Source organism: Vulpes vulpes, chromosome 10 (assembly GCF_048418805.1).
Source record: "Vulpes vulpes isolate BD-2025 chromosome 10, VulVul3, whole genome shotgun sequence".
Taxonomy (NCBI): Eukaryota; Metazoa; Chordata; class Mammalia; order Carnivora; family Canidae; genus Vulpes; species Vulpes vulpes.
In genome coordinates, this window is record NC_132789.1 from 53,236,125 (window position 1) to 53,261,250 (window position 25,126).

General features: G+C 39.0%; 1 protein-coding gene across 26 annotated transcripts in view; it reads left to right on the forward strand.

Moving 5' to 3' along the window:
- The first annotated feature begins 656 nt into the window (after positions 1–656).
- EIF2B3 (eukaryotic translation initiation factor 2B subunit gamma) overlaps positions 657–25,126 on the forward strand; it is a 143,848-nt gene continuing 119,378 nt past the window's right edge. For 4 of the 26 annotated variants that reach the window (XM_072724156.1, XM_025991966.2, XM_072724166.1 and 1 more), the window contains exons 1-3: positions 657–752; positions 4,528–4,684; positions 9,112–9,257. In XM_072724156.1, coding sequence (XP_072580257.1) covers positions 4,537–4,684; positions 9,112–9,257 — 294 coding nt within the window. In that variant the 5' untranslated portion in view covers positions 657–752; positions 4,528–4,536. Of the gene's footprint in view, positions 1,737–1,992; positions 2,087–4,527; positions 4,685–9,111; positions 9,258–25,126 lie in introns of all 26 variants that reach the window. The other 22 variants (XM_072724157.1, XM_025991967.2, XM_072724170.1 and 19 more) reach the window with 17 other exon arrangements.

The window sequence follows — 25,126 nt, forward strand, 5'->3', positions numbered from 1 at the left end:
ATGTTACTTATTTATTCATGAAAGACACACACACACACACACACACACACACACACACACACACAGAGGCAGAGACACAGGCAGAGGGAGAAGCAGGCTCCATGCAGGGAGCCCAGTGTGGGACTCGATCCCACGACTCCAGGATCAGGCCCTGGGCTGAAGGCGATGCTAAACGCCTGAGCCCCCCGGGCTGCCCTCATCAAGCCACTGTTCGGTGTCGCTGTCTCAATGAGGTCTTCACTGACACCCTTCCTCCCCAAATTTTGACGGTATAGGCGATTGTTTTCCATATAAGAGTCTGGCTCAGAAAGCCGAGGTGAGTCTCTACATTAGACACCGCAGACCTAGAAAGCCTCGGCAATCCCTGGCCTGCAAAGGCTCTTGGACACTTCTCCCCTGGCCGGCCCGAGCCTGTGGCTCCCACGAGCTCTCCTTTCACAGAGTGGAGGTCGGGGCCAGGGCGTAGAGTGAGAACTTCTTGAATGACTTGTTGCAATGTGGACTCCAGGCGCTCAGCTCCAGGAAGGACACTCAATGGGCGGTGACGATTTGTGAATGAAGGAATGGGAGCGGGCCCCTCCGCCTCCTCCGCCCGGGCGCAATCTATCGCTCCGCGCTCGTCCCTTCGCCACCGCCCTGCCCCGTGCGTCCCATCGACCCGCTCGGCCATCGCGCGCCTGCGCCCTCGGGCTGTCAGTCGAAGGCGGCGTGGGGAGCGCTGGGAACGGAGGTGGCGCGCCGGGAGTTGAGAGGTAAAGGCTGCGGCGCTGGCGCTGCCGGGCCCCTTACCAGCTGGCTGCTGGGGGTGAGCACCGCGGTGGTGGCGGCGGGGCCTCGCTTAATGTGCCATGTGCCGGAGCGGGCTCCTCGATCCCGGCAGAGGAAGGCCTGAGGGGATGGGAGGGGCGCGGAGCCCCAGGGTCTCCGGCTCGAGTCCCTGCCCGACCCGGCGGGGCCGCTAAGGGGCCGCGCGAGAGGAGCGCTTGGGGAGAATCGTGGCCAGCATCTTGTGCAGCGGATGGAGAGGAGTTTCAGGGAGGGGAGCACCTGCTTAAAGTCACAGCGAGTGAGAACCAGCTCCGGGACTCTTTCCACTTCAGCTCTTCATTTATTTGTTCTCCCTAACTATTTGTTTAGGGCAAGGCAGTCAAATACGAATACGGTAAAATCCAGACGAGAGACCAAGTATGATAGTGTTTTATCCCACCGGTTTACGAAGGGAAAAGGCAGTGAGTGCTGTGATGCAAGCGTGTCTGAGATGCCATGAACACCCGGTTCTAAAGCTTGGAGGCTGAAGACACTCGTGGCTGTGATTCCCATCATCCAGAGTCGCGGCAGTGACATTGAGGCATTTGACAGTCGGCCTGGTGTCATGGCTAGTTGTGTTCACGGTTGTCACCCAGAACCTCACTGAGAGCAGGAGCCTTATCCTAGTGATCAGGGGTCTCCTATCCCTTGTGCACATGTTGAGCTTGACTATTACAGGAGGTCGAGGTTGTTGTGATGTTCACAGGTGCTCATCCCACAAACACTGATTGAGTGCCAGGCATCTGATGGGAATTGTGTTAGGTATTGGGAATACGGTGATGATAAACATGGTCCCTGCCTTCACGGAACTCACAGGATATAGACATTTAAATACCTGTGCAATAAAGCCTGGAAAGAGATGATCTGCACATGATAGAGTGGAAGCACCTAAGAGGGAAGGAGTTGCTTCTACCAGGAGGGTGGGAAAGGTTAGGAATTCTTTTTTTTTTTTTTTTAAGGGAGGTGGTTCTTGGATTGATCCTTAAACTTCAGTAGGTGAGGGACGCCTGGGTGGCTCAGGGGTTGAGCAGCTGCCTTCAGCCCAGGCCTGATCCTGGAGTCCTGGGATCCAGCCCTGCGTAAGGCTCCCTGCATGGAGCCTGCTTCTCCCTCTGCCTGTGTCTCTGCCTCTCTCTCTCTCTCTCTCCCTCATGAATAAATAAACAAAATATTTTTTTTCAAAAGTTCAGTAGGTGATTTCTAGGCGAAGGAGAAAGGCAACCTAGAAAACAAGAGCAGCAAGAAGAGACCAGAATTATACAACAGCATAGTTCATTTGGTAAGGGCGGCTTGCCATGACCTAGCCTCTGTCTAATGATATCAAACAATGGGATTGACAATATTTTCTGTGCTTTACATATATTAACCATCTCTTCACAACAACTTTATGAAGTAGAAACTATAATTATCCTCATCTTAAAAAAATGAAGAAAACTGAAGCATAGAAAATTTATGAAGCTTGCTCTAGTTCACACAACTAATACATGTTAGAACTCAAATCCAGCCGGTCTTCTTCAGGGGTCTGTGAGCTTAAGTACCAGGGTCCCTTCTAGGAACTGAGGACACTTAAAGTTTTAAATGTCAGGCCTCTGGTCACCTCACCTATTAGTGGTAGAACCAGAACTCAAACTCAGGGCTTTTGACTCAAAGCTTCAATGCTCTTTTATAATAACATCAGATGTGATAGGAATTATATAGTGCCAGCCAAGTTGAAGTTAAATTCCAGTCTCAGGCAAATATTTGCTGGAATTGAAATTACCATATCTTTAAATTGTAGACATTGTACAGTAACCTTCACTTTGTGCCTGAGTGTACTGAGTTTAAGTCCTGCTGTTTAAATATTGATGAGGGTCCCAGGACTGAACATAATTATGGATAAAGGTGCAACATTATTTGCCAATTTGGTGTCAAATAAATTTTTTTTCTGAACATTGCATTTCACACTTGTATTTCAAAAGTGATACCATTTATTGTAAATCAGAGAGTACCTTTATTTTGAATCAGTAAGGATTTATGACCTTTTACTATGCACCTTTTCTGTGGTAGCCACTGTAAAGAAATTCTTTTGAAGGTCAAACAAGTTTATTACCTTGAGTTTAGAAAAACAAATTAATCTGATTTGTTTCTACCATTGGGTTCTGCAAATCTAGATTCAGATACAAGCCTACATTTGTGTTTATAGTAATATCTTTCATAGTTGGGGATAATGAGAAGATGGGAGCAAATGGCTGTTATTGGAGTCATCGTAAGTCATTTTATACTTTTCAGAGACCTAATATACTTTTATTTATACTGTTAATTCTAGTTAGAAGTTTTCAATTTTGGGATCCCTGGGTGGCGCAGTGGTTTGGCGCCTGCCTTTGGCCCAGGGCACGGTCCTGGAGACCCGGGATCGAATCCCACATCAGGCTCCCGGTGCATGGAGCCTGCTTCTCCCTCTGCCTCTCTCTCTCTCTCTCTCTCTCTCTCTCTCTTTCTCTGTGACTATCATAAATAAATAAAAAATTTAAAAAAAAGTTTTCAATTTTTTTCAAGAAATACGAACTCATATCAGAAGCCCACTTGGTAAACTCTTTTTAAATAAATTTTTTATTAAAAATTTTTTTTTAAAGATTTTATTTATTTATTTATTTATTTATCCATGAGAGATACAGAGAGAGAGGCAGAGACACAGGCAGAGGGAGAAGCTCCATGCAGGGAGCCCGAAATGGGACTAGATCCTGGGTCTCCAGAGTCACACCCTGGGCTGAAGGCAGCGCTAAACCACTGAGCCACCTGGGCTTCCCTTTTTATTCAAATTTGATTTAAGTAACATATACTGTATAATTGATTTCGGGGGTAGAATTTAATGATTCATCAGTTGTATATAACACCCAGTGCTCATTATATCAAGTGCCCTCCTTAATGCCCATCACCCAGTTACCCCATCTCTCCACCCACCTCCCCTCCAGCAACTTTGTTTCCTAGAGTCGAGAATCTCTTATTGTTTGCCTCCCTCTCTGTTTTCATCTTAATTTATTTTTCCTTCCCTTCCCCTATGTTCCTCTGTTTTGTTTCTTAAATTCCACATATGAGTGAAATCATATGGTATTTTATCTTTCTCTAATTTATTGCACTTAACATAATACCCTCTAGTTCCATGCCTGTCATTGCAAATGGCAAGATTGCATTCTTTTTGATGGCTGAGTAATATTCCATTGTATATATGTATGTGTGTGTGTGTGTGTGTATGTATACATACAGACACACACACACCTCTTGGTAAACTCTTACTCCTTTAAGAGTCAGCTGAAATATTACCTTCCTATAAAACTTTCCCTGTCTTTTCTAAGACTTAGATGTTACCTTCACTATATGCCTACTGCATCTTGGATATATCCCTGCCATGACATTAATGATAGTATATTGTAATTTACTGATTTTGTCTTTTCCACATAATTGTGAGCACTTCAAGGGAAAGGGCCAAGTTTCTTTAATTCATATGCCTCCTTTAGCCCCTCTGCCCTGGCTGGAGCTGAAACTATATATTGGCGAGTCAGAAATTATAATAAAGGTAATGTTTACTCTATAGCTAAACTTTCTTATTGTGGTTATTGGAGTTGCAAATGACACATTTGACATTAGTATCAATAACCTAAATAGAAATAGGGTTAGTGGTTAGTACTGTATGTGCTTTGAGTTTTGTTGATTTTTTTTCTGTTGTTTTTTCGATGACCACAGTTTGCGAAAATGGAATTCCAAGCAGTAGTGATGGCAGTTGGAGGGGGATCTCGAATGACAGACCTGACTTCCAGCATTCCCAAACCCCTGCTTCCAGTTGGGAACAAACCTTTAATTTGGTACCCATTGAACCTGCTTGAGCGTGTTGGATTTGAAGGTGAGCTTTGACAATTAGATGTACTCATAAAATTTTGAGGATGTTTGATCTCAGTGATTTATCAGCTTTATGAGAGTGAGAGAGAATGAGGGAAGACCAGGACTCAGCACTGGCTAGAGACTGTCCTCTAAATTAAGAACATTGGAGTGCTCTATTGCTGTACAAAAAGGTTGAAAAGACAGCACAATTACTGTGTTAGAGCTGCTTTTCACAACGATCCGAGATGAGGGACGCCTGGTAGTTCAGAGGTTAGGCATCTGCCTTTGGCTCAGGGCGTTATCCCAGGGTCCTGGGATCGAGTCCCGCATTGGGCTCCCTGCAGGGAGCTTGCTTCTCCCTCTGCCTGTAACTCAGCCTCTCTCTCTCTCTCTCTCTCTCCGTGTGTGTGTGTCTCTCATGAATAAATAAATAAATCTTTAAAAACAGAACAAAACAATGATCTGAAATGAGCACAGTGGGAATCCAAGTTAGTACCTCATTGTCAGGGCTTATTATGAATCTGTATGTACCCAATGACATATTAATATATTAAGGGGCACAGTATTGAAAAGATAACTCAGGCCTTGATTTCTAGGACCTTAAAGTCTAGATACAAATATAAATAGAGGGGACATCACTACAGATCCTGCAAACATTAAAGAGATAGTAAGTGAATATTATGAACAACTTTATGGTAATAAATTTGACAACTTAGACGCACATTTTAGAAATAATGCTTTGGAAACTGTATAAAGAATGGATTTGAGGGAGTTGACTACAAGCAGGGAGATAAATTGGGAAATTGTTACAGAGTCTACACCAGCAATAAAGAGGACCTGAACTAAAGAAGTAGTACTAAAGATGGAGAAAAGGGAATATTTGAGAAAGTTGATGATTAATGGGGAGAGAGAATAGAAAAAAAAGAAGAGTTCCCTCTACTTTCTGCTTGGGTGACTAGATGGTGATGCCAGTAACTAGGAAAGGTATTAGGAGTCAAAGAATAAGTTTGAATGAATATAATGAGTTCAGCTTTGGCCGCAATGAGTTTGAGGTGTCCTGTGGTTAGAAATTACAAATCCAGGCAGCCTGGGTGGCTCAACGGTTTAGCCCTGCCTTCAGCCCAGGGCCTGATCTTGGCATCCCAGGATCAAGTCCCATGTCAGGCTCCCTGCATGGAGCCTGCTTCTCCCTCTGCCTGTGTCTCTGCCTCCCACCTCCCCCTCTGTCTCTCATGAATGAGTAAATAAAATTTAAAAAAAGAAAAAAGAGAAATAGCAAATCCAAGTACCAGATGGAAGTGGTTTCACATCCTGGGGCACAGTCGTACGTTCCATTGTTCATTGAACTATGTGAATTGCCTTCCTGAGACAGACCCATGAACATTTTTATGTAGTGGTCTACATGACATTGATGTTAAGAGGTGTTTTAGCGGTACCTGGGTGGCTCAGTGGTTGACTCACCCTTTGGCTTGGGTCATGGGATCCAGTCCTGCATCGGGCTTGCCACCTGGAGCCTGCTTCTCCCTCTGCCTATGTACCTGCCTCTCTGTCTCTGTGTCTCTCATGAATAAATGAATAAAATCTTAAAAAAAAGAGAGATGTTATATTTTTATTTTTTTAAAATTTTTATTTATTTATGATAGTCACAGAGAGAGAGAGAGAAAGAGGCAGAGACATAGGCAGAGGGAGAAGCAGGCTCCATGCACTGGGAGCCCGATGTGGGACTCGATCCCGGGTCTCCAGGACCGTGCCCTGGGCCAAAGGCAGGCGCCAAACCGCTGCGCCACCCAGGGATCCTGAGAGAGATGTTTTAGAAAAGATTTTAATATTTTATTTTTAAGGTTTTATTTTTAAGTAATTTATATACACAACTTGGGGCTTGAACTCACAACCCTGAGATCAGGAGTGACATGTTCTACCTATTGAGCCAGCCAGATGCCCCAAAGATTTTCTTTTTAATACACTTTAAAATATCATACTATCCTTTCATAACTTTTTATGGATTTGTCATCAATAACTTGTTTTTTCTTTCTGCTATATCTTTAGTTATGGTTGGGGTTGCCTTTTGTGGTATATTTAATACCCATTACACAGGAAATTTCATCTCACTGAGCCTCACTCAGAATTTGATGAGTGCCTCCTAAACACAGGATTCTGGAGGGTTTTTTTGTTTTGTTTTTTAAGATTTTATTTATTTATTCCTGAGAGACACAGGAGAGAGAGAGAGACAGAAACACAGGCAGAGGGAGAAGCAGGCTCCATGCAGGAGCCCAACGCAGAACTCGATCCCGGAATTCCAGGATCAGGCCCCGGGGCTGAAGGCCACCCGGGCTGCCCAGGATTCTGGAGTTTAATAGCAAAGTCTTGTGTTCATTTTCTTCATATTGTTCATGAGTTTAGAGAAGTTAATGTAGCCCTGGTTAGCATTTTTGTTTCTCCCCACACATAAGAGTCTTAGTCTAATCATTAGACTCACTGTCCCATATTTGCAGTTACTCTCTTCACTTTATCCACTCTACCTAAAATAAAATAATGTCCTCTCCAAAATGTTATACTCTCTAAAATTCTAAACAGCATCAATCACCCTGTCCTCTATGGTTTTATCATACTTCACACTTTGTTTTTCTTTTTCTTTTCTTTTTTTTTAAGATTTTATTTATTTATTCATGAGAGACACACAGAGAGAGTCAGAGATACAGGCAGAGAGAGAAGCAGGCTCCCCACAGGGAGCCTGATGTGGGACTCAATCCCAGGACCCTGGGATCACCACCTGAGCCAAAGGCAGACACCCAACTGCTGAACCACCTAGGTGTCCCACATTTTGTTGTTTTTGTTTGTTTGGTTGGTTTATTTATTTATTTAATTTTTTTACATTTTGTTTTTCTATCTCAGTACTAACCAACATACTCTTTTATGCTATAATTAGTATCATGGAAGACATCTCTTTGAGAGCAGGTACTGTATCTCATTCATCTTTGTACCATCAGCATCTACATAAAGTGTGTACTAAAGAGGTTTTTGGTGGACTTGATTTTATCTTTATGTATCTTGAAGGCCATCCTTTCCAGGAAGCCTTCCTTAGTTAGTCATTTTTTTAAAAAAGATTTTATTTATTTATTCATGAGAGACACAGAGAGAGAGAGAGAGGAAGAGACATAGGCAGAGGGAGAACAGGCTCCATGCAGGGAGCCCGATGTGGGACTCGATCCCAGGACTCCAGGATCACTCCCTGAGCCGAAGACAGACATTCATGAGCCACCCAGGCGCCCCCCCTTAGTTAGTCACTTATATGTGGAATTTCTCCATATTAAGTTTCTTAAGAATAGGAACCATGTTGAGTTCATTTCTGACTTCTTAGTTCCTATTTTTACTTTACGTATTAAATGTATTTGTATTTATTGGTGGAATGAGTTGGTTACTAAAAGCAAAGTGGGGAATGGAAGAAAGATGAGAGAAGGAAGGAAGGGAAGTTAAATTATTTGGAAAGAAAGAAAGAGGAAGGAAGAAGAGAAGGGAAGAAAATAAACAAGTATGATTACTTTTCTGAAAGGGAGAGATCATTGTTACCTGGAACACTATCATGGAACAGTGGAAAATGAGATGCTAAAATATGATCTTCAGACATCAGTAATACACGTTATGTTGCAGTGAATTACATTACCCTACCAAAGATTGGTAACAAAGATCTCCAGTTTTCTGTCATTGGTTACCAGCTATATGGGTAAAATGAAGACACCTGTTATTGGAAATTACCTCGTAGTAGGGTTCATTGTGATCCTCAGTGAAGCACTCATGGCTTCCTGGTGGGAGGTGGTGATAGCTCTTCCTTTGTAGTAAATGAAGATTTATTTTTTATTTATTTATTTATTTTGTAGTAAATGAAGATTTAAAATGTGATCCCATTTGTATATGCTTTGATGAATGTTCTTCTGAGTTCTTTATATCAAGAAGTGGCATGTAATATATTAATGTGCAACCTCTAATCATCAGACCTGAGTTTTATCTTGAATCCATTGCTCACTAGTTGTGTGAACCTGAACAAAGTCACCTAATATCTTTTAGTCCAAGTTTCCTCATTTGTAAAATGAGATTGTTGTATGCATTGAGAGAATGCATGTAAATATATTGAAAAGGCTCAATAATATCAATAATATTAGCTGTTATTATTACGTCTAGGAACAGACCACAACTTTTTTTTTTCTTTTTAAGAATTTATTTTTATTTATTCATGAGAAAGAGGCAGAGATATAGATGAGTGAGAAGCAGACTCCCCTCAGTGAGCCCAGTGTAAGACTCCATCCCAGGACCCCGGGATCATAACCTGAGCCAAAGCCACCTGCTCAACCACTGAGCCATCCAGGTGTCCCTGAAACAGACCACATGTAATTGAAATAGGAAACCATTGTCTAAATGAATGAGAGTTTTTTTGTTTTTCCTTTTGTGCTGTAGAAGTCATTGTCATCACAACCAGGGATGTCCAAAAGGCTTTATCAGGAGAATTCAAGATGAAAATGAAGCTAGATATTGTGTGTATTCCTGATGAAGCTGACAAGGGGACTGCAGATTCTCTGCGCCAAATATATCCAAAACTTAAGGTGAGAATCTATTCTTGATTTTTATTGTTTATTGAAGATAAATATCACCTTATGTTTTCCCAGTGCATTTCAGTTTCCAATGCTTTGTTGAAAATATATTCTTGTGTCACATATTTTGTTGCCCATGTACTCTTCAACCTCATTTTACTTTTCTATTTTTTTAGGTTTATGTATTTATTTATTTATTTAAGTGATCTCTACACCTAATATGGGGCTCAAACTCATGACCCCAAGATTAAGAGTTACATGCTCCTCTGACTGAGCCAGCCAGGCACCCCTATTTTGATTATTAATGAAGATTTAGACATTTAGTTATCATAGTCACTGATTTCCAATATTTTTGAGTAATTGTACATCTTTATAAAAAAGATATACTTTTTTAAAAGATTTTTTATTTATTCATTTGAGAGAGGCAGAGAGATAGCGAGAGCATGAGCAGAGGGAAGGGTGACAGGTAGAGTGAGAAACAGACTTCCCATTGAGCAGGGAGCCCAACACAGGACTCCATCTCAGGACAGAGGGAGAAAGAGAATCCCACACCTCCTCCATGGTCAGCTTGGAGCTGGACTCCGGGGCTCAGTTCCACAACCCTGATATCATGACCTGAGCCGAAATCAAGAACTAGAAGCTTAACTGACTGAGCCACCTAGGATCCCCCATGAACAAGCAAAATTTAATCTATAGTGATAAAAATCAGAGTTGCAGTTGACTCTGCAGATGACAGATTGACTGGAAAGAAGTACAAAGGAATTTTCAAAAATTCTGGCCCCTCACCCCTACAACATGATAACACTTGACCTTTTGGTCTACTTGATTAGATACTAGCAGGGGCATATGGATATGAGGACATAGTCTCCCTGCTGGCCTGTGGCATATGAACTGAGAAATATCCACTGTAAACTGTTTTTAAATTGATGTCCTTTGGAAAAAATTCAGTCTGTATGATACTGTTGTCATCTTGTTTGAATTGGGGAGCAGACTCTTCTGATATTTCTGGTGACTGCAACCAAATGTAATAATATTTTCAACCTGCCTATGCTGTATAGAACAAAAAATTAATGCAGAAATGTACATGGCCTTTCTCTCCACCCCACCTTTATTGGGGAATAGTTTATACACAGTAAAATATAGATATTAAATACATAGTTCATTGAGTTTTGACAGATACATATACACCCTGATTACCATTACCCAAATCTAGAACATTGCCATTACCTCTGAAAGTTCCTTTGTACTTCTTTTTAGCGAGCGTCTCCCTCAACCTCCCAGGACTCCACCCCTCTAGAGTCAATTCATATGTTAACTTTGTTGGTTCATGAACTAGATATAAATGGAATCATACAATTTTATTCTGGTTTCTTTGGTTCAACATAATATTTTTTAGATTCATTCATATTATAGAGGATATAACTAGTTTTTTATTCCATTGCATAAATATACCACTATTTACTGTTGATGGTCATTTGTGTTGTTTCTAATTTTGGGATATCATAAATAAAGTTATTTTGAACATTGTTCTGCAAGTTTTTTGGGAAAATATTCTAGTTTGTAGGGTTTACTGTATTAGAAACTGCTCTATGGTTTTCCAAGTGGTTATACCATTTTATACTTCCATCAGCAATGTATAAGGGTTGCATCTGTTTCACATCTTCATCAACAGTTGGTGTTGTCAGTCTTTTACATTTTAACCATTTTAGTGGATATATATATATGTAGTAGTATCTCGTTTTAATTTGTGTTTCTCCGATAATAATGATGCTAACCACCTTTCTATGTGGTTATTGGCCATTTGCATATCTTTATGTAGTGTTCAAAGTGTTTGCATATTTTTAAATTGAATTGTTAACCTTTTTATTATTGATTATAGAAATTTCTTAAGTATTCTAGATGCAAATCTTTGTCAGATATGTGTTGTGAATATCTTCTGTCAGTCTGTGACTTGCCTTTTTGCTTTCTTTTTTTTTTAATTATATATATATATATATTTTAATTTATGATAGTCACACAGAGAGAGAGAGAGAGGCAGAGACACAGGCAGAGGGAGAAGCAGGCTCCATGCACCGGGAGCCCAACATGGGATTCGATCCCGGGTCTCCAGGATCGCGCCCTGGGCCAAAGGCAGGCACCAAACTGCTGCGCCACCCAGGGACCCCAACCTTTTTGCTTTCTTAATGGTGTCTTTTCATGACCAGAGGTTTTCAATGTTGATGAAATTTAGATTACTGCTCTTTTTTTCTTTTATGGTTAATATACTTTTTGTGTCCTAAGAAATCGTCGCCTATCCCAGTCTTGTGAAGACATTATTTTTTTTCTTTAAGATTTATTTGTTTGAGAGAAAGAGGGAACACATAAGCAGGGGGAGGAACAAAGGGAGGAGGGAATCTCAGGCAGACTTCCTGCTGAGTGTGGAGCCCCACATAAGGTTCAGTCTCATGACACTGAGATCATGACCTGAGTTGAAACCAAGAGTCAGGCAATCAACTGAGCCACCCAGATGCCCCAATAAAGATACTCTTTTATGTTTACTTCTAAAAGGTTTATTAGCTTTTATGTTTAGATGTCTACCCCATCTTGATTAATTTTGTATGTGGTGTGATAATAGGGATAAAATTTACTTTTTTTCTATATAGATATTTGTTCCAGCACTATTTGTTAAAAAGACTTTACGGTCCCTGTTGAATTGCATCAGTACCTTCATTGAAGATCAACTGACCATATATGCTTGGTTTATTTCTGTTTTCTCTATTTTGTTTCACTGGTCTATTTGTCTGTCTTTACTTCAATACCACATTGAATAGTGTCTTCTTTTAAAAACATTTTCTTTATTTATTTAAGAGAGAGAGAGAAAGAGTGAGAGAGAGCATGAGCAAGTGGGGGACGGGGAGAGGGAAAAACAGGCCCAATGTGGGGCTCGATCCCAGGACCCTAAGATCACGACCTGAGCCAAAGGCAGACATTTAACCAACTCAGCCACCCAGGCACCCTTTGAATGATGTCTTGATTATTTCAGCTTTATAGTAAGAATTGAACTGAATCTTAGATCAGTTTGGGAAGAATTGCTATCTTAATGTTGATTCTTCTAATCTTGAACATCTACTTATTTAGGTTTGCTGAAATTTCTCTCAGTAGTGTTTTATAATTTCCATTGTAGAAGTTTTGAACATCTCTTGATAAATTATTCCTAGGTAAATGTTTTTAATGATGTTGTAACTGGTGCTTTTTAAAAACTCCATTTTTCAATTGTTTGTTCCTTAAATGTAGACATAAAATTGTTTTTTGAATATTGATCTTGTTAAATTGTAGATTCTTCAGGATTTTCTATATACATCATCATGTTTCTTGTAAATAAAAACAGTATTACTTACATCTTCCTTTTTAATCTTTATAGGTTGTTTTTGTTTTTGTTTTTTTAATTGTCTATTGCCCTGGCCAGGACTTCCAGTGTGGTGTATTATAGGCATTTCCATTCACTTTTGGCCTCTCTTTCTGTTTTCCTGTGCTTCCATCCAAGTAGGTTTTAGTGTTTCTGACTGGAGTGGAGATTTCCAACACCATAATGTTGGGTGTGTTACTTTCTGGACTACAGTTGCTTATTTCCTTAGGGAAGATATGGGGAATTTCACTAGGAAAATGAAATGATAATTCTTTTCTTTCATAGGATTGGATGCCAGGTTTACCAAGAGCTTATGATATTTAGTGGACTTCCAAGGGACTATTTTAGCTACAGTCTAAACGTTTAGGATGGAGGTGTAATCTCTTTGCTCCCTGATGTTTAAGTCTTAGAAATGTTATTTTTACCCTAACCTGGAGCTAGAGATTCTAGAAGTCTCATGTGGGACTTGTGTAAGTAATTCTTAGAGACATGAGAGATGCTAGTGACAACTATAAATAGGAGTGGGTGTGTGGAAGCAAGTAAAGTAACTGCCAGTAGGGCATTTTACTCCCAAGTTACTGCTGCCTCTTACGGTTTTGACCATTGAATCCATATATTGGGGCTCCCCCTTGAACCTAAGGTAAGAGTTCTCATTAAGTCATTCTGCACAGTCTCATTTCTTTTTCCTCCTTTAAATATGATTTTGTTTTTACATCATTTACATGGCACCTTTTACATATAATCCTACTTGCGTGCCTTCTTCTTGAGCTGTGACTTTGGCTAGCAGGTCTCTGCTATCTTTGCTCTCTCAACTTGGTTTCTTCTATACCAATGGCTCCTGAAATCCTGGCTTCGCATCAACTTGCATTCCAACCTGGAACAGAGGCAACAAAACTAACGTGTGGAGGAACTTAGTAGACTCCTAAATAGCCATTAAGATCAAAGTAAGGCCTGAGCTAAGCCAAAATTTAGAACCATCTAGTTGGGATCAACATAAACTTGTAGGAAAGGTAATGGAAATACATATAAACAGTTGAAGAAAGTGAAGCAGCCTGAGAAAGCAGTTTGTTGGTGTTTGCTAAGAAATGTCAAGTACCTATCTAAAGTAGAAAGTTGTACCCCCAGGCTGTGCCGTACTTTAAAAGCAGTGACCCTTTGAGCCAATTTATCTTACCTTGTGCCCAAAAAGCAGCTTCCTAAACCTTTGGGGACTGTTTTGGTCTGTTTTAAATAAGGTTTTAGGTAAGATTATTCCCTTTGAGATTTGGGGGTTTATTAGCTTTCAGTTCTTTTATCTTTAACCCACTTCCTCCACATTGAGTTCCCCAAATACTACTGTGAGGTTATCCCATGTGGCTTCTGCTTTTCTAGAGAAAGACCACCATAGCATATTGGCTTTACGTGGCTATTTTGTTTAAAATGTATTTCACCATTTTAATTGATAATCTTTTTCATTTACATTGCATTTGCTAAGTATATTGCAGTTCTATTTATATGTGGAAACTTCATCACTAGTGCTTATAGGATACTGAAGCTGGACATCATATTTTGCTATGTGTCTTTCTTTTCTTTTCTTTTTTTTTTAATTTTTATTTATTTATGATAGTCACACAGAGAGAGAGAGAGAGAGAGAGAGAGAGGCAGAGACACAGGCAGAGGGAGAAGCAGGCTCCATGCACCGGGAGCCTGATGTGGCACTCAATCCCGGGTCTCCAGGATCGCTCCCTGGGCCAAAGGCAGGCGCCAAACCGCTGCGCCACCCAGGGATCCCGCTATATGTCTTTCAACTAACAGATACATATTCCATTTGGTTTTATTCTTCTGGCACTGTTTTCTACTTCATTTTGCCTTATCTCATTCCACAATTTTTGCTGACTTACTGGCTTCTCACTTTTTATTTCAGCTGCCCACCCTCTTTCCCTGATTTATAAAGAGAGATTATTGGCTCATTCATTCTCCCACGCCCTGGGTGAGTGAGCTCCATTCTTATAACTGGTGTTGATAACATGAAAGTTCTTAGATTTTAAATCTTCTCCACCATAGCGTTTCGGATTTGTCGATGAATGATTCAGTCTTATCTATGTCTGAACTCATTCATTTAGCAAATATTTATTCAGAGTCTACTAAAAATAATGATTATAAAAAATAAATAAATAAAAATAATGATTATAATTGCTTAATTTATTAAATACCAGTTGTAGACCATAGTTTTTTTAACTTCTTGTCAGGGAAAATTTCAAACATGTACAAAAATAGAACATTGCTCAAGTATCTATCACCCAACTTCAATAGTTATCATCCCATAGCAAATCTTATTTCATCTATATCCCCACCCATCTTGCTCCCTCTCATGTTCTTTTGAAACAAATCTCAAAACATATTATTTTATCTGTGTATCAGAATATATATATATATTTTTTTTTAATCTTTATTTATTTATGATAGTCACAGAGAGAGAGAGAGAGAGAGAGGCAGAGACACAGGCAGAGGGAGAAGCAGGCTCCATGCAGGGAAGCCCGACGTGGGATTCGATCCCGGATCTCCAGGATCGCGCCCTGGGCCAAAGGCAGGCGCTAAACCGCTGCGCCACCCAGGGATCCCTGTATCAGAATATATTACTAAGATGAGAGCTCTTTAAAAAAAAGAAAAGCCATAATGCCATTAATAAAAACAAATTAATAATTCTTCATTATCAAATATCTATTCAGTATATGAGTTTCCAGCTACCTCATAAATATAATTTTAGTGTTTATTTATATCAGGAGGCAGATAAGGACTGTACATTACAGTTGGTTGAAATGTCTCTTTTAAAATATAGATTTTCCCTCCATCTCTTCTTTTTCTTATAATTTATTTGTTGGAGAAATTGAGCAATTCATTTTCTTATATATTTCCCCTCCCACAGTCTGCATTTTGTTGATTGCAACCATGTGGTGGTGTTTAATAAGTATCCCTCTCTTTATATTGGTATTGGTAGTTGGACCTAGAAGCTCTTGGCTTGAATTTAATAAATTCAAGTTTTGAATTTAGGGATAAAACTTTCTAAGGTGTGTTCTTCTATTTGGAGGCACATAATTTTTTGATTGTCTTTCTTTTTTTTCTCTCCAATCTTTTGGCTATCTGAAGCTTATTTCTAGTAGATTCTGTAGGAGGTCTTCATGATATCGATGCTCAGCAAATTAGCTGCAGCCTTTATATTTCAAAGCCAATTTATATAGTTATAAAATCCCTGACTCACATTTTTTCCTTGAATATCTTAAATTCCCTCATTGATTCTGTTGTAAAGTGTTGCTGTCCAAAAAGTGCTAGTGAAAATCTTTCTTTACCTTATGAGTGAGTTGATCTTTTTGTCTGGATTCCCAAAGGTGGTTTGTTTGTTTGTTTGTTTGTTTGTTTGTTTGTTTTTAAAGATTTTATTTTTAATCTCTACACCTAACGAGGGGCTCAAACTTAGAACCCCAAGATCAAGAATTGCATGCTCCACTGACTGAGGGAGCCAAATACCCCAATTTTATTTTATTTTTTAAAGATTTATTTATTTATATTAGAGGAAAGGGAGAGGGAGAGAGAATCTCAAGCAGACTCTGTGCTGAGTGCAGACCCTGAGGTGGGGCTCAGTCCTGAGCCTGAGATCACAACCTGAGCTGAAACCAAGAGTCAGACACTTAGCCAACTCCGCCACCCAGGTGCACCCCCTATTTTATTTTTTTAAGTAAACTCTGTGTCCAGTGTGAGGCTTGAACTCATGACCCTAGGATTAAGTCACATGCTCTACCAGCTAAGCCAGCTGGGCACCCCAAGTTTTTATTTTTCTTTAAACTTTTCTGGTTTTACTACATAATATATCCCATTGATCTGAATCATATTTTCTAGATATGTAGTATGTCCTTTTCATGTGAAGTTTTAATCTTTTTTATTGTTTCGAGAAGTATTCTGGAATTACAATTTTAGGTATTTGGAATTACAATTTTAGGTTCTGTTTCATTACTTTGGTTTTAATCTTCGGGATTCCTTTTTTTTTTTTTTTTAAGATTTTATTTATTTGAGTGAGAGAGAGCACAAAAAAGGAGGAGGGGTAGAGGGAGAGGGAGAAGCAGGTTCCCCACTGAGCAGGGAGCCTGATGCAGGGCTGGATCCCAGGACCCTGAGATCATGACCTGAGCCAAAGACAGACACTTAACCACCTGAGCCACCCAGGTGCCCCTAATTTTTGAGATTCTTATGTATATGCCAAATTTTTGTTGCTTTTCTTCACCTTCTCATATTTTGCCTCAAATCCTTTTTATCTATTTCTTTTTTATGATTTTCTTCCTTTTTTACATTCTGTTTCCCTTGAGGTATTATGCATAGAGTTGTGTTTTATTCATTTTTGTGTCCTTTCTAGTTTAGCTGTTGTTTCTGAAGGATTTTTTTCTTTTATTTCTAATTCTTTCTTAAGTTCTGTCATCTAATTTCTAATTTTTTCAGATTTACTTTAACCATTCACATCTATTATTTTCTTATTTTAGTCTATTTCTAAATATTCACCTGCAGATTTAACCTGTTTCATGAGCATGTCTTTGTGACATGTGCTTCATTGTAGAGATGTTATTCTAACCCTTACTATTATCTTTCTCAATAATAACTTTGTACAGGATTTGACTGTAATCCTTTCCTATTGCTAATTTTACCCAAATTTAATTTTCCTAAATTTTCAGAGGGGAAGGATAAGTCAGGATAGCTTTTGTAGTTACATAGCAATAGAGCCCCCTCTTTTAAGGTTTTCCTCCTCTCCTCCATTATCTCCATTTTATCTAACCTTTGTCTTTGTTGTGTACTGGTTTTCCCTGTGCTGCTCAATTTGGCTTCAATTCCCAGCATATTCTCAATGCAGGATTTCATTTTTATTTATTTATTCGTGAAAGATTTTATTTATTTATTCACGAGAGACACAGAGAGAGGTAGAGAGAGAAGCAGGCTCCCCAAGGGGAGCCTGATGCGAGGAGACTCGATCCCAGTGCCTTGGTATGACACCCTGAGCCAAAGGCAGACAGACGCTCAACCACAGAGCCACCCAGGCGTCTTACGGGGCTTCATTTTTAAAATGAATATTACTTTGCTAGTTTTAAGAGTTCACAGGACCAAGACTGCTCCACCTCCTTCAGACCTCTTATTAAATTTTATTGAGACTAGAAAAGGGGACTGTTTAATGGAGGAGTTAGTGATTGAACATGGGTCTCTAACTTCAAATCCTGTACTCTTAACCACTGTACTATGCTATCTTTACAGTCTGGGATAGAGGTGAAAATCAAATATATGCTTTATCCTGTAGGGATACTTTGAAGGATCGTTAGCAGATTAATATTTTAGAAATATTACTGCATGAATGAGGAGAGTCAGAGAGACCACTGAGAGGCTGTTGTAATCCTAGTAAGAAATGATGAAGGACTAAACTAAGACAACGGTAGTAGTATTAGAGAGATGGGGTAAGTTGGAAAATATTTAGAACTTTATGGCTAATTAATTGGATGTGAGAGGATAAAGAGAAGAAGGATCAAGCATGACCCCTGAGTTTCTAGCAAGAGCACCTGGATGGATGGTGGCAGCATTCACAAATTTAGAGGCTGTGGGATAAGGAACAGGTTTATGGGAGAAGTAAGATGTGTAACTACATTTAGCTCACTAAATATACTTTGCTATGAGTGTGAGCCATCTTTCCCACAAGAATGTTAGAGTAAATAAAGAAAAGGACAGAATACAGAGGGCTTAAGGAAACACCAGTGCTTACTAGACATGTGAAAGAAGAGGATCCTCTGAAAGAAGTAAGAGAGACACAACCATGGACATTTTAAAATAATAAATAATAGCTAATACATACATGGGGTTCAAAGAGTGTAAAAATTTTATGATGAAATATTTCCCTTCCTTCCTTATCTACTTAGTGTCCCTATTAACAACCACTGTTAGTAGTTTCTTATACTTTGAGGGTATTCTAAGTTGGAAGCAACTTGAATATTTTTATAAGAGAGCAAAAGAGCCAGTGGAGAGGCATAGAAGAAAGGAGATAGATGATGGATGAAGTCCCCAAGGAGATAAGCAGGAATGAAGGAGCAGCTTTGGGCCGGAGGAAGGCTGTATCTTCCACTGAAATGAGAAAACAAGAGGAAAGGGAAAGGTCAAATGCACATCAGGAAGAGAGACAGGAATTAAAATAATTCATTCCTGAAGCCTCTATATTCTTGATGAAGTAGGAGCCAGATTTGTCTGTTGAGCATGTGGAGAGAGAAGGTGATGGTATTGGGACCTGTGAGTAGTGAAACTTTAGAACTGTCCCTGGAGAATAGGAGAGAGCTGACTAGGGACACTGAACAGGGGACCTGAACAACAGCAGGGGTGTACCCGGGGTCAAAGAGTGTAAGTGAGAACTACTATAGTTAGCACAGTTGTGAGGTTGGACATTTTTCTTGTCTCTCTTTCACCATTGCTCAGGTGTCTAGATATAGAGGAGAAGACATGTTTCAACTGATCAGGATTATGGGGAAGGTCAGTATTTGTACCCCCTGGAGAGGGGAGAACTGAGGCTGAGAAGAATAAGATTTGGCTAAGGACTCAATGGACAAAGGCCTTCCCTTTCTTCTCTCTGGCATGAGGTTGGCAAAAACTTTCCTCCCAGAGCCAGTCTCTCCAGATTGGATCTGGGTCCTAGGTTACAGTTTATCCATCCCTTTTCTGTGGGACAGTTAGTTTGCGATGGTTTCTTTCACTCTGTGTAGTGCTGCAATGTAGGATTGATGTGTGGGTCATAAGGTATGTCCATCTCCAGTTTACTAGATAGTGGCAAATTGCCCTTCAAAGTAGTCATATTAATATATATTCCCATCAGTAGTATGAATTAGAGTTCTGATTTCTCCCTGTCCTCACTAACAATTGGTATTCTCAAACTTAGGTTTTCATTAATATGGTGGTGTGAAACAGTACCTCATTGTTGGTTTAATTTTGCATTTCCTTGATTACTTGTGAATTTGAAGAGTGTTTTTTCTAGGTGTGTTGACCATTTTCCTTTTCAGTGAATTTCTTATTCATATCCTATGCTCATTTTGTGTTTGGGTTGTCTTTTTCTTACTTATATGTATAGTCTGTATATACTGTATACTAATCCTTTGCCAGTTCTGTGGGTTACAAGTTTTCCCCCAGTTTGTCACCTCTCCTTCCTATGTTTATAGTATCTTCTAGCATACAGAAGTTTTGATGGTTAACTAGATCAGTTTTTTTGTGGTTAACTAGATCAGTTTTTTCCTTTATGGTTGGTGTTTTTGTATCTAAAATAACATAGATTTCTGCCCTCTAAAAGATTTACAGTTTTGTTTTTCATATTTGGGTCTTTAAACCAGTATTAATATTTATATATGATATGAAATAAATATCTAAATTTATCTTGTTCCAAATGAATAGTTGGTTATTCCAGCTATTTATTGAATAATCTGTCTTTTGCTCCCTTCTACCAAGTTCCACATAAGCCTGAGACTATAAGCTTTCTCTTCTCATCCACTGGCCCCATTGTCTTTTCCTCACCAATAGGCTATTGGGTTTTTTTTTTTTTTTTTTTTTTTAATTTATGATAGTCACAGAGAGAGAGAGAGAGAGAGGCAGAGACACAGGCAGAGGGAGAAGCAGGCTCCATGCACCGGGAGCCCGACGTGGGATTCGATCCCGGGTCTCCAGGATCGCACCCTGGGCCAAAGGCAGGCGCTAAACCGCTGTGCCACTCAGGGATCCCCAGGCTATAGTTTTAATTACTGTAGCTTTATAGAAATCCTGTCTAGTAGGATGATTCCCCTCTACCTCACATTATTATTATTTATCTTTAAAGTCATCCTGTCTCTTCCCATTTGACATATGACTCTAAGTATTAGCCATGAAAAATCTTTCTTGGTATTTGACTGGAATTACAGTGATTTTCAGATTAATTTGAGAGAGTTGGCAGTTTATAATACTGAGTCTTTCTATTCCTTAAGCATAATATATCTCTATTAAGGCTGTTTTTTTTAATTTTTAAATAAAGTTTAAGATTTTTCTATAAAAAAAGTCTTCTACATCCTGTGTTGAACTTATTAGTAGATACTTTTTAATTTTGTTGTTATGCAAATGCTATTTTTTTTAAGGCCCACACATTATATTTGATTATGTCTTTTTAGTCTTTTACTCTAGAACAGTCTCCCTTCTACCCAATTTTCTTTCCTTATGCAATTGACTTATCAAAGGAAACAGGTTATTTGTCCTAAAGAATTTCCCATATCTCTGGTGTGTTTGATTGCTCTCTTTTGATGTCATTTAATTTGTTTCTCTTCCCCAGTATATTCTTATAAACTGAATTTGAATCTAAACATTGATTAGATTCAGTTTCAACTTTTTTGCAATAATATTTCATATGTTTATTTCATATTGCATTGTATCCAGATCTGAAATCAGACATTTTAAAAAGCCCTGATTTTCTTATATACAGTTTGTTACATGTTAATCAAACCTCAACAAACTGGTTTTTAAAAAAATGCCCTGGTTTCTTTTTGTGAAGGATGGTGTTTATAGATTGCAATCTGGGCTCAAGGAGAAATAGAAGCTTTTAAATTTGATGTAATTGATTTTTTCAATCTTTTCCTTAATGGTTTGTGATTTCTGTGCCTACCTTTAGAAATTCTTCTATTTATGAAGTCTTAAAGATATTTTCTTTAAAGTTTTAGTTTTGCTTTCCATATTTTAGGCTCTAATTCACTTAGAATCTCTCCGTTTACTTCAGGCTTTTAAAAAAATCTCAATGAAGTTTTATAATTTTTTCATAAAAATCTTATCTTTTGTCAAATTTATTACCAAATTGTGTCTTCACATTCTCTAAGTATATATGTTATGCACATAATGTATACAACTTAAAGAATCAAATAGTTCTTCAAGACTGAATGAAGGACAAAGGTTTCCTGCACTATCCTTCCTCATTCATGATTTTTTTTCTAGAATATTACCTCATTCATTTATTCCTTTATTCAGCAAAAATACTTATAAATGATTTTGCTTTTCAGAGGCAACTGCTTTTGGCTCTTTTCTTTTTCCTTCTGGTAACCTCAATATTTCTAAATAACATATTTATGCTACTGTGTTTTTATTTTTAGTTTTAAATAATCTATTGAATTTCCACTATGAAAGATAAAGATTTGATTCACTTACTATCACATCCGCCCTCCCCTATGTATACAATCTCCCTCCTTTTTTTTTTTTTTTTTTAAGATTTTATTTATTTATTCATGAGAAACACAGAGAGAGAGAGGAAGAGACATAGGCAGAGGGAGAAGCAGGCTCCATGCAGGGAGCCCGACGTGGGACTTGATCCCGGGTCTCCAAGATCACGCCCTGGGCTGAAGGCGACACTAGATTGCTGAGCCACCCGGGCTGCCCACCAACCTCCCTCTTTCTTAATCTCCCAAATATAGTTACTTCCTAGGTTTTTCTTAAATCAGTCATTTATAACTTAGCCATATAATGTACTAGTATTATACTTTTTAAAAAATCAACTTTATTGAATTATGATTTATTTGTGATAAAATACACCCAATTTAAATGTACAGTTTGAAAAAATTTTTAAAGGTTTTAAAGGCTCAGTCAGTTAAGCATCTGCCTTCAGGCTCAGGTCATGATTCCAGGGTTCTGGGATTGAACCCCATGTTGAGCTCCCTGCACAGCATGGAGTCTGCTTGTCTCTCTCCCTCTTCCCCTCCCTGCCCCCTCCTCCCCTGACTGTACTCGCTCTCAAATGAATGAATGAATGAATGAATGAGTGAATGAAAAATCCTTAAAAAAAAAAGAGAATAAGCATGGAACAAAACTTTTTTTTTAGGGGGGCATGGGAAGGGTAGAGAGAGAATCTTTTTTTCTTTTTTAAGATTTTATTTATTCATGAGACAGAGAGAGAGAGGCAGAGACACAGGCAGAGGGAGAAGCAGGCTCTATGCAAGGAGCCTGATGTGGGACTCGATCCGGGAACCCCAGGATCACGTCCTGAGTTGAAGGCAGACACTCAGCCGCTGAGCCACCCAGGCGTCCCAGGTAGCCAAGGTTTCTATTCAGTTTTTACTTCCTTCTTCAGTTCTGGCACTTCATATTTTCTCTTTCTTGTAAGTTTGAATACATTTTAGAATAATTTTTTGTTAGGTGTTGTCCAAAATTTTTAGGTCTTGTAACAGAAGTTTGGGGTTCTTAATACACCAATTTTCCAATACCAGAAGCCTCCATGCTAAACACTTTTTTTTTTTTTAAGATTTTTTATTATTATGAGAGACATAAAGAGAGAGGCAGAGACACAGGCAGAGGGAGAAGCAGACTCCATGCAGGAAGCCTGATGTGGGACTCGATCCCAGGACTCCAGGATCACACCCTGGGCCGAAGGCAGGCTCTAAACCGCTGAGCCACCCAGGGATCCCCCTCCATGCTAAACACTTAATGTGCATTATTTCATTTAATCTTCTAACAACTTCTGAGGTAGATACTGTCTTTATCCCCATCTTATAAATGAGAAAAGTAGAGCTCAGAGAGCTTGAGTAACTTGCCTAAAGTTCAGGTGGAAAGAAAGACTATGCCTTGGGTACCATAGTATCAGTAAATGCTTAAGTAATCAGGGATAATAGGATAATGTCTGCTAGATATGGCCAAATGGCACATCTCAGTGGAATTTGAATTGTTATTTGACAGTACAGTAGTGGAGTGGGTTATTTAGTAAAAAAGAGTACTGTGTCCTCTCTAGAAAAGAATCTGCAGGCACTACTTGGATCTACTTATGGAAGAAGCACCATTTCATGAATGTTACCTTCTAATTGAGTCTTGTAGGAAGAGTAGAAATGTGTGATGGTGGGGCAATATGTAGGGATATTCCTAGTGTAAAGAGGATAGAATAGATCAAAGAAAAGCAGGAACATGTTGGTAGATCCTATACTTTAACAGTTTAAGAATTACTATGAAGCTGAGACAAAAGGGGATATTTTTAGTTTCAAATTATGTGATCTGATGGCTTAACTCAGTGTGAGGATATACCTTTAAAACTTTTACCCAGGTCTATATTTCTTTGAAATATCTAAAAAAGTAAACATATCAATTAAATAACTTAATTGGCGGTCTTTCTTTCTTTCTGGGTGGCAGCCTGAATTACATACATTTAAGGTTTAATTTGATCTTTTTTTTTTAGAAGTTGAACAGTTTGGAGGGGAGGAGAATAGAAGAGCAGATAAAAAGTGAAATTGAAAAGCAACAGAGACCTGCTTTGCAATAACAGCTGATTATTCACACAAGATCTCAATCTGTTACCAGCTGAATACTTCTGGGAATACTTAAATTTAGTAAAGCTTTATAAATGAGTATATTTTTTTAATTAATTTACTTCAGAACCTTAGTTTCTGTTCTTAGAGACTATCCTATAGTAGGGAGTTAATTTATTAGCTGATTATGAGAGTGTAATTTTTTTCTTTGGAGTTACCCTGAATGTGCTCTGAAGATCACAAGGGAGATATTTCTTATTTACTGTGGATTTCTAATCCCACAACCACTTTGAAAGGTAGATTTCTACCTTGTGGATATCTAATCCCCATAGCCACCTTGAAAGATAGATTTGTTCTGTTTCACAGTTGAGAAAATTGATACTCAGCTTAAATAATAATCTCCCCCAAATCCCATGCCTGGTTAGGTACTGAGCCAGACTAGAACTAGAACCCAGCCGGGTTTTGAGATACATCTGTGCATCTCAAATGTTCATGCTTTTTTCACTCATATTGCCTCCAAAAGACAAACATCAGTTGTCCTTATAATCTACTCTAACTCAAGACCCTTGGATTCAGAATAGGTTTAGTTGGTCTGGAATTTCCTTCCTTCCTTCCTTCCTTCCTTCCTTCCTTCCTTCCTTCCTTCCTTCCTTCTTTCCTTTTTTCCTTCTTCCCTCCCTCCCTCCCTTTCGACAGACACAAGCAGGCTCCATGCATTCAGGGAGCCCGACGTGGGACTTGATCCCGGGTCTCCAGGATCACACCCTGGGCTGAAGGTGGAGCTAAACCACTGAGCCACCCGGGCTGCCATGGTCTGGAATTTTCAAAATTACATTTTCCTTCTCTTTTTAAGTCTATGGGATCCTTGTGTGTAGAAGTTTTTGTGTACGTTAGATGGTTGTATGTAAATATAGAATTCTTTTTAAGCAATTCAGTGGTTCTTGGTACATGTAGAACTCTTACTTAAATATTTTTGTGTAAAACACATTTAAAAATCAGCAAATATCCAAACAGGACTCAAGGAACTATGTAGTATCCTTGTTTTACAGTTGTGCAGCTTTGGTTATTGATACTTTTTGCCAAGTAGAGGAAGATGCAGTGTTGTAGGAAGCCTTTCTATCCTGTCTAGAACTATATGAGCAAGAATTCTGGCTCTTCTGGTGCAAAAAGAGCTCTTCTCCTTGGGCAGTTAGTAAGGATGTTTGTGATCAGCACACGAAGCA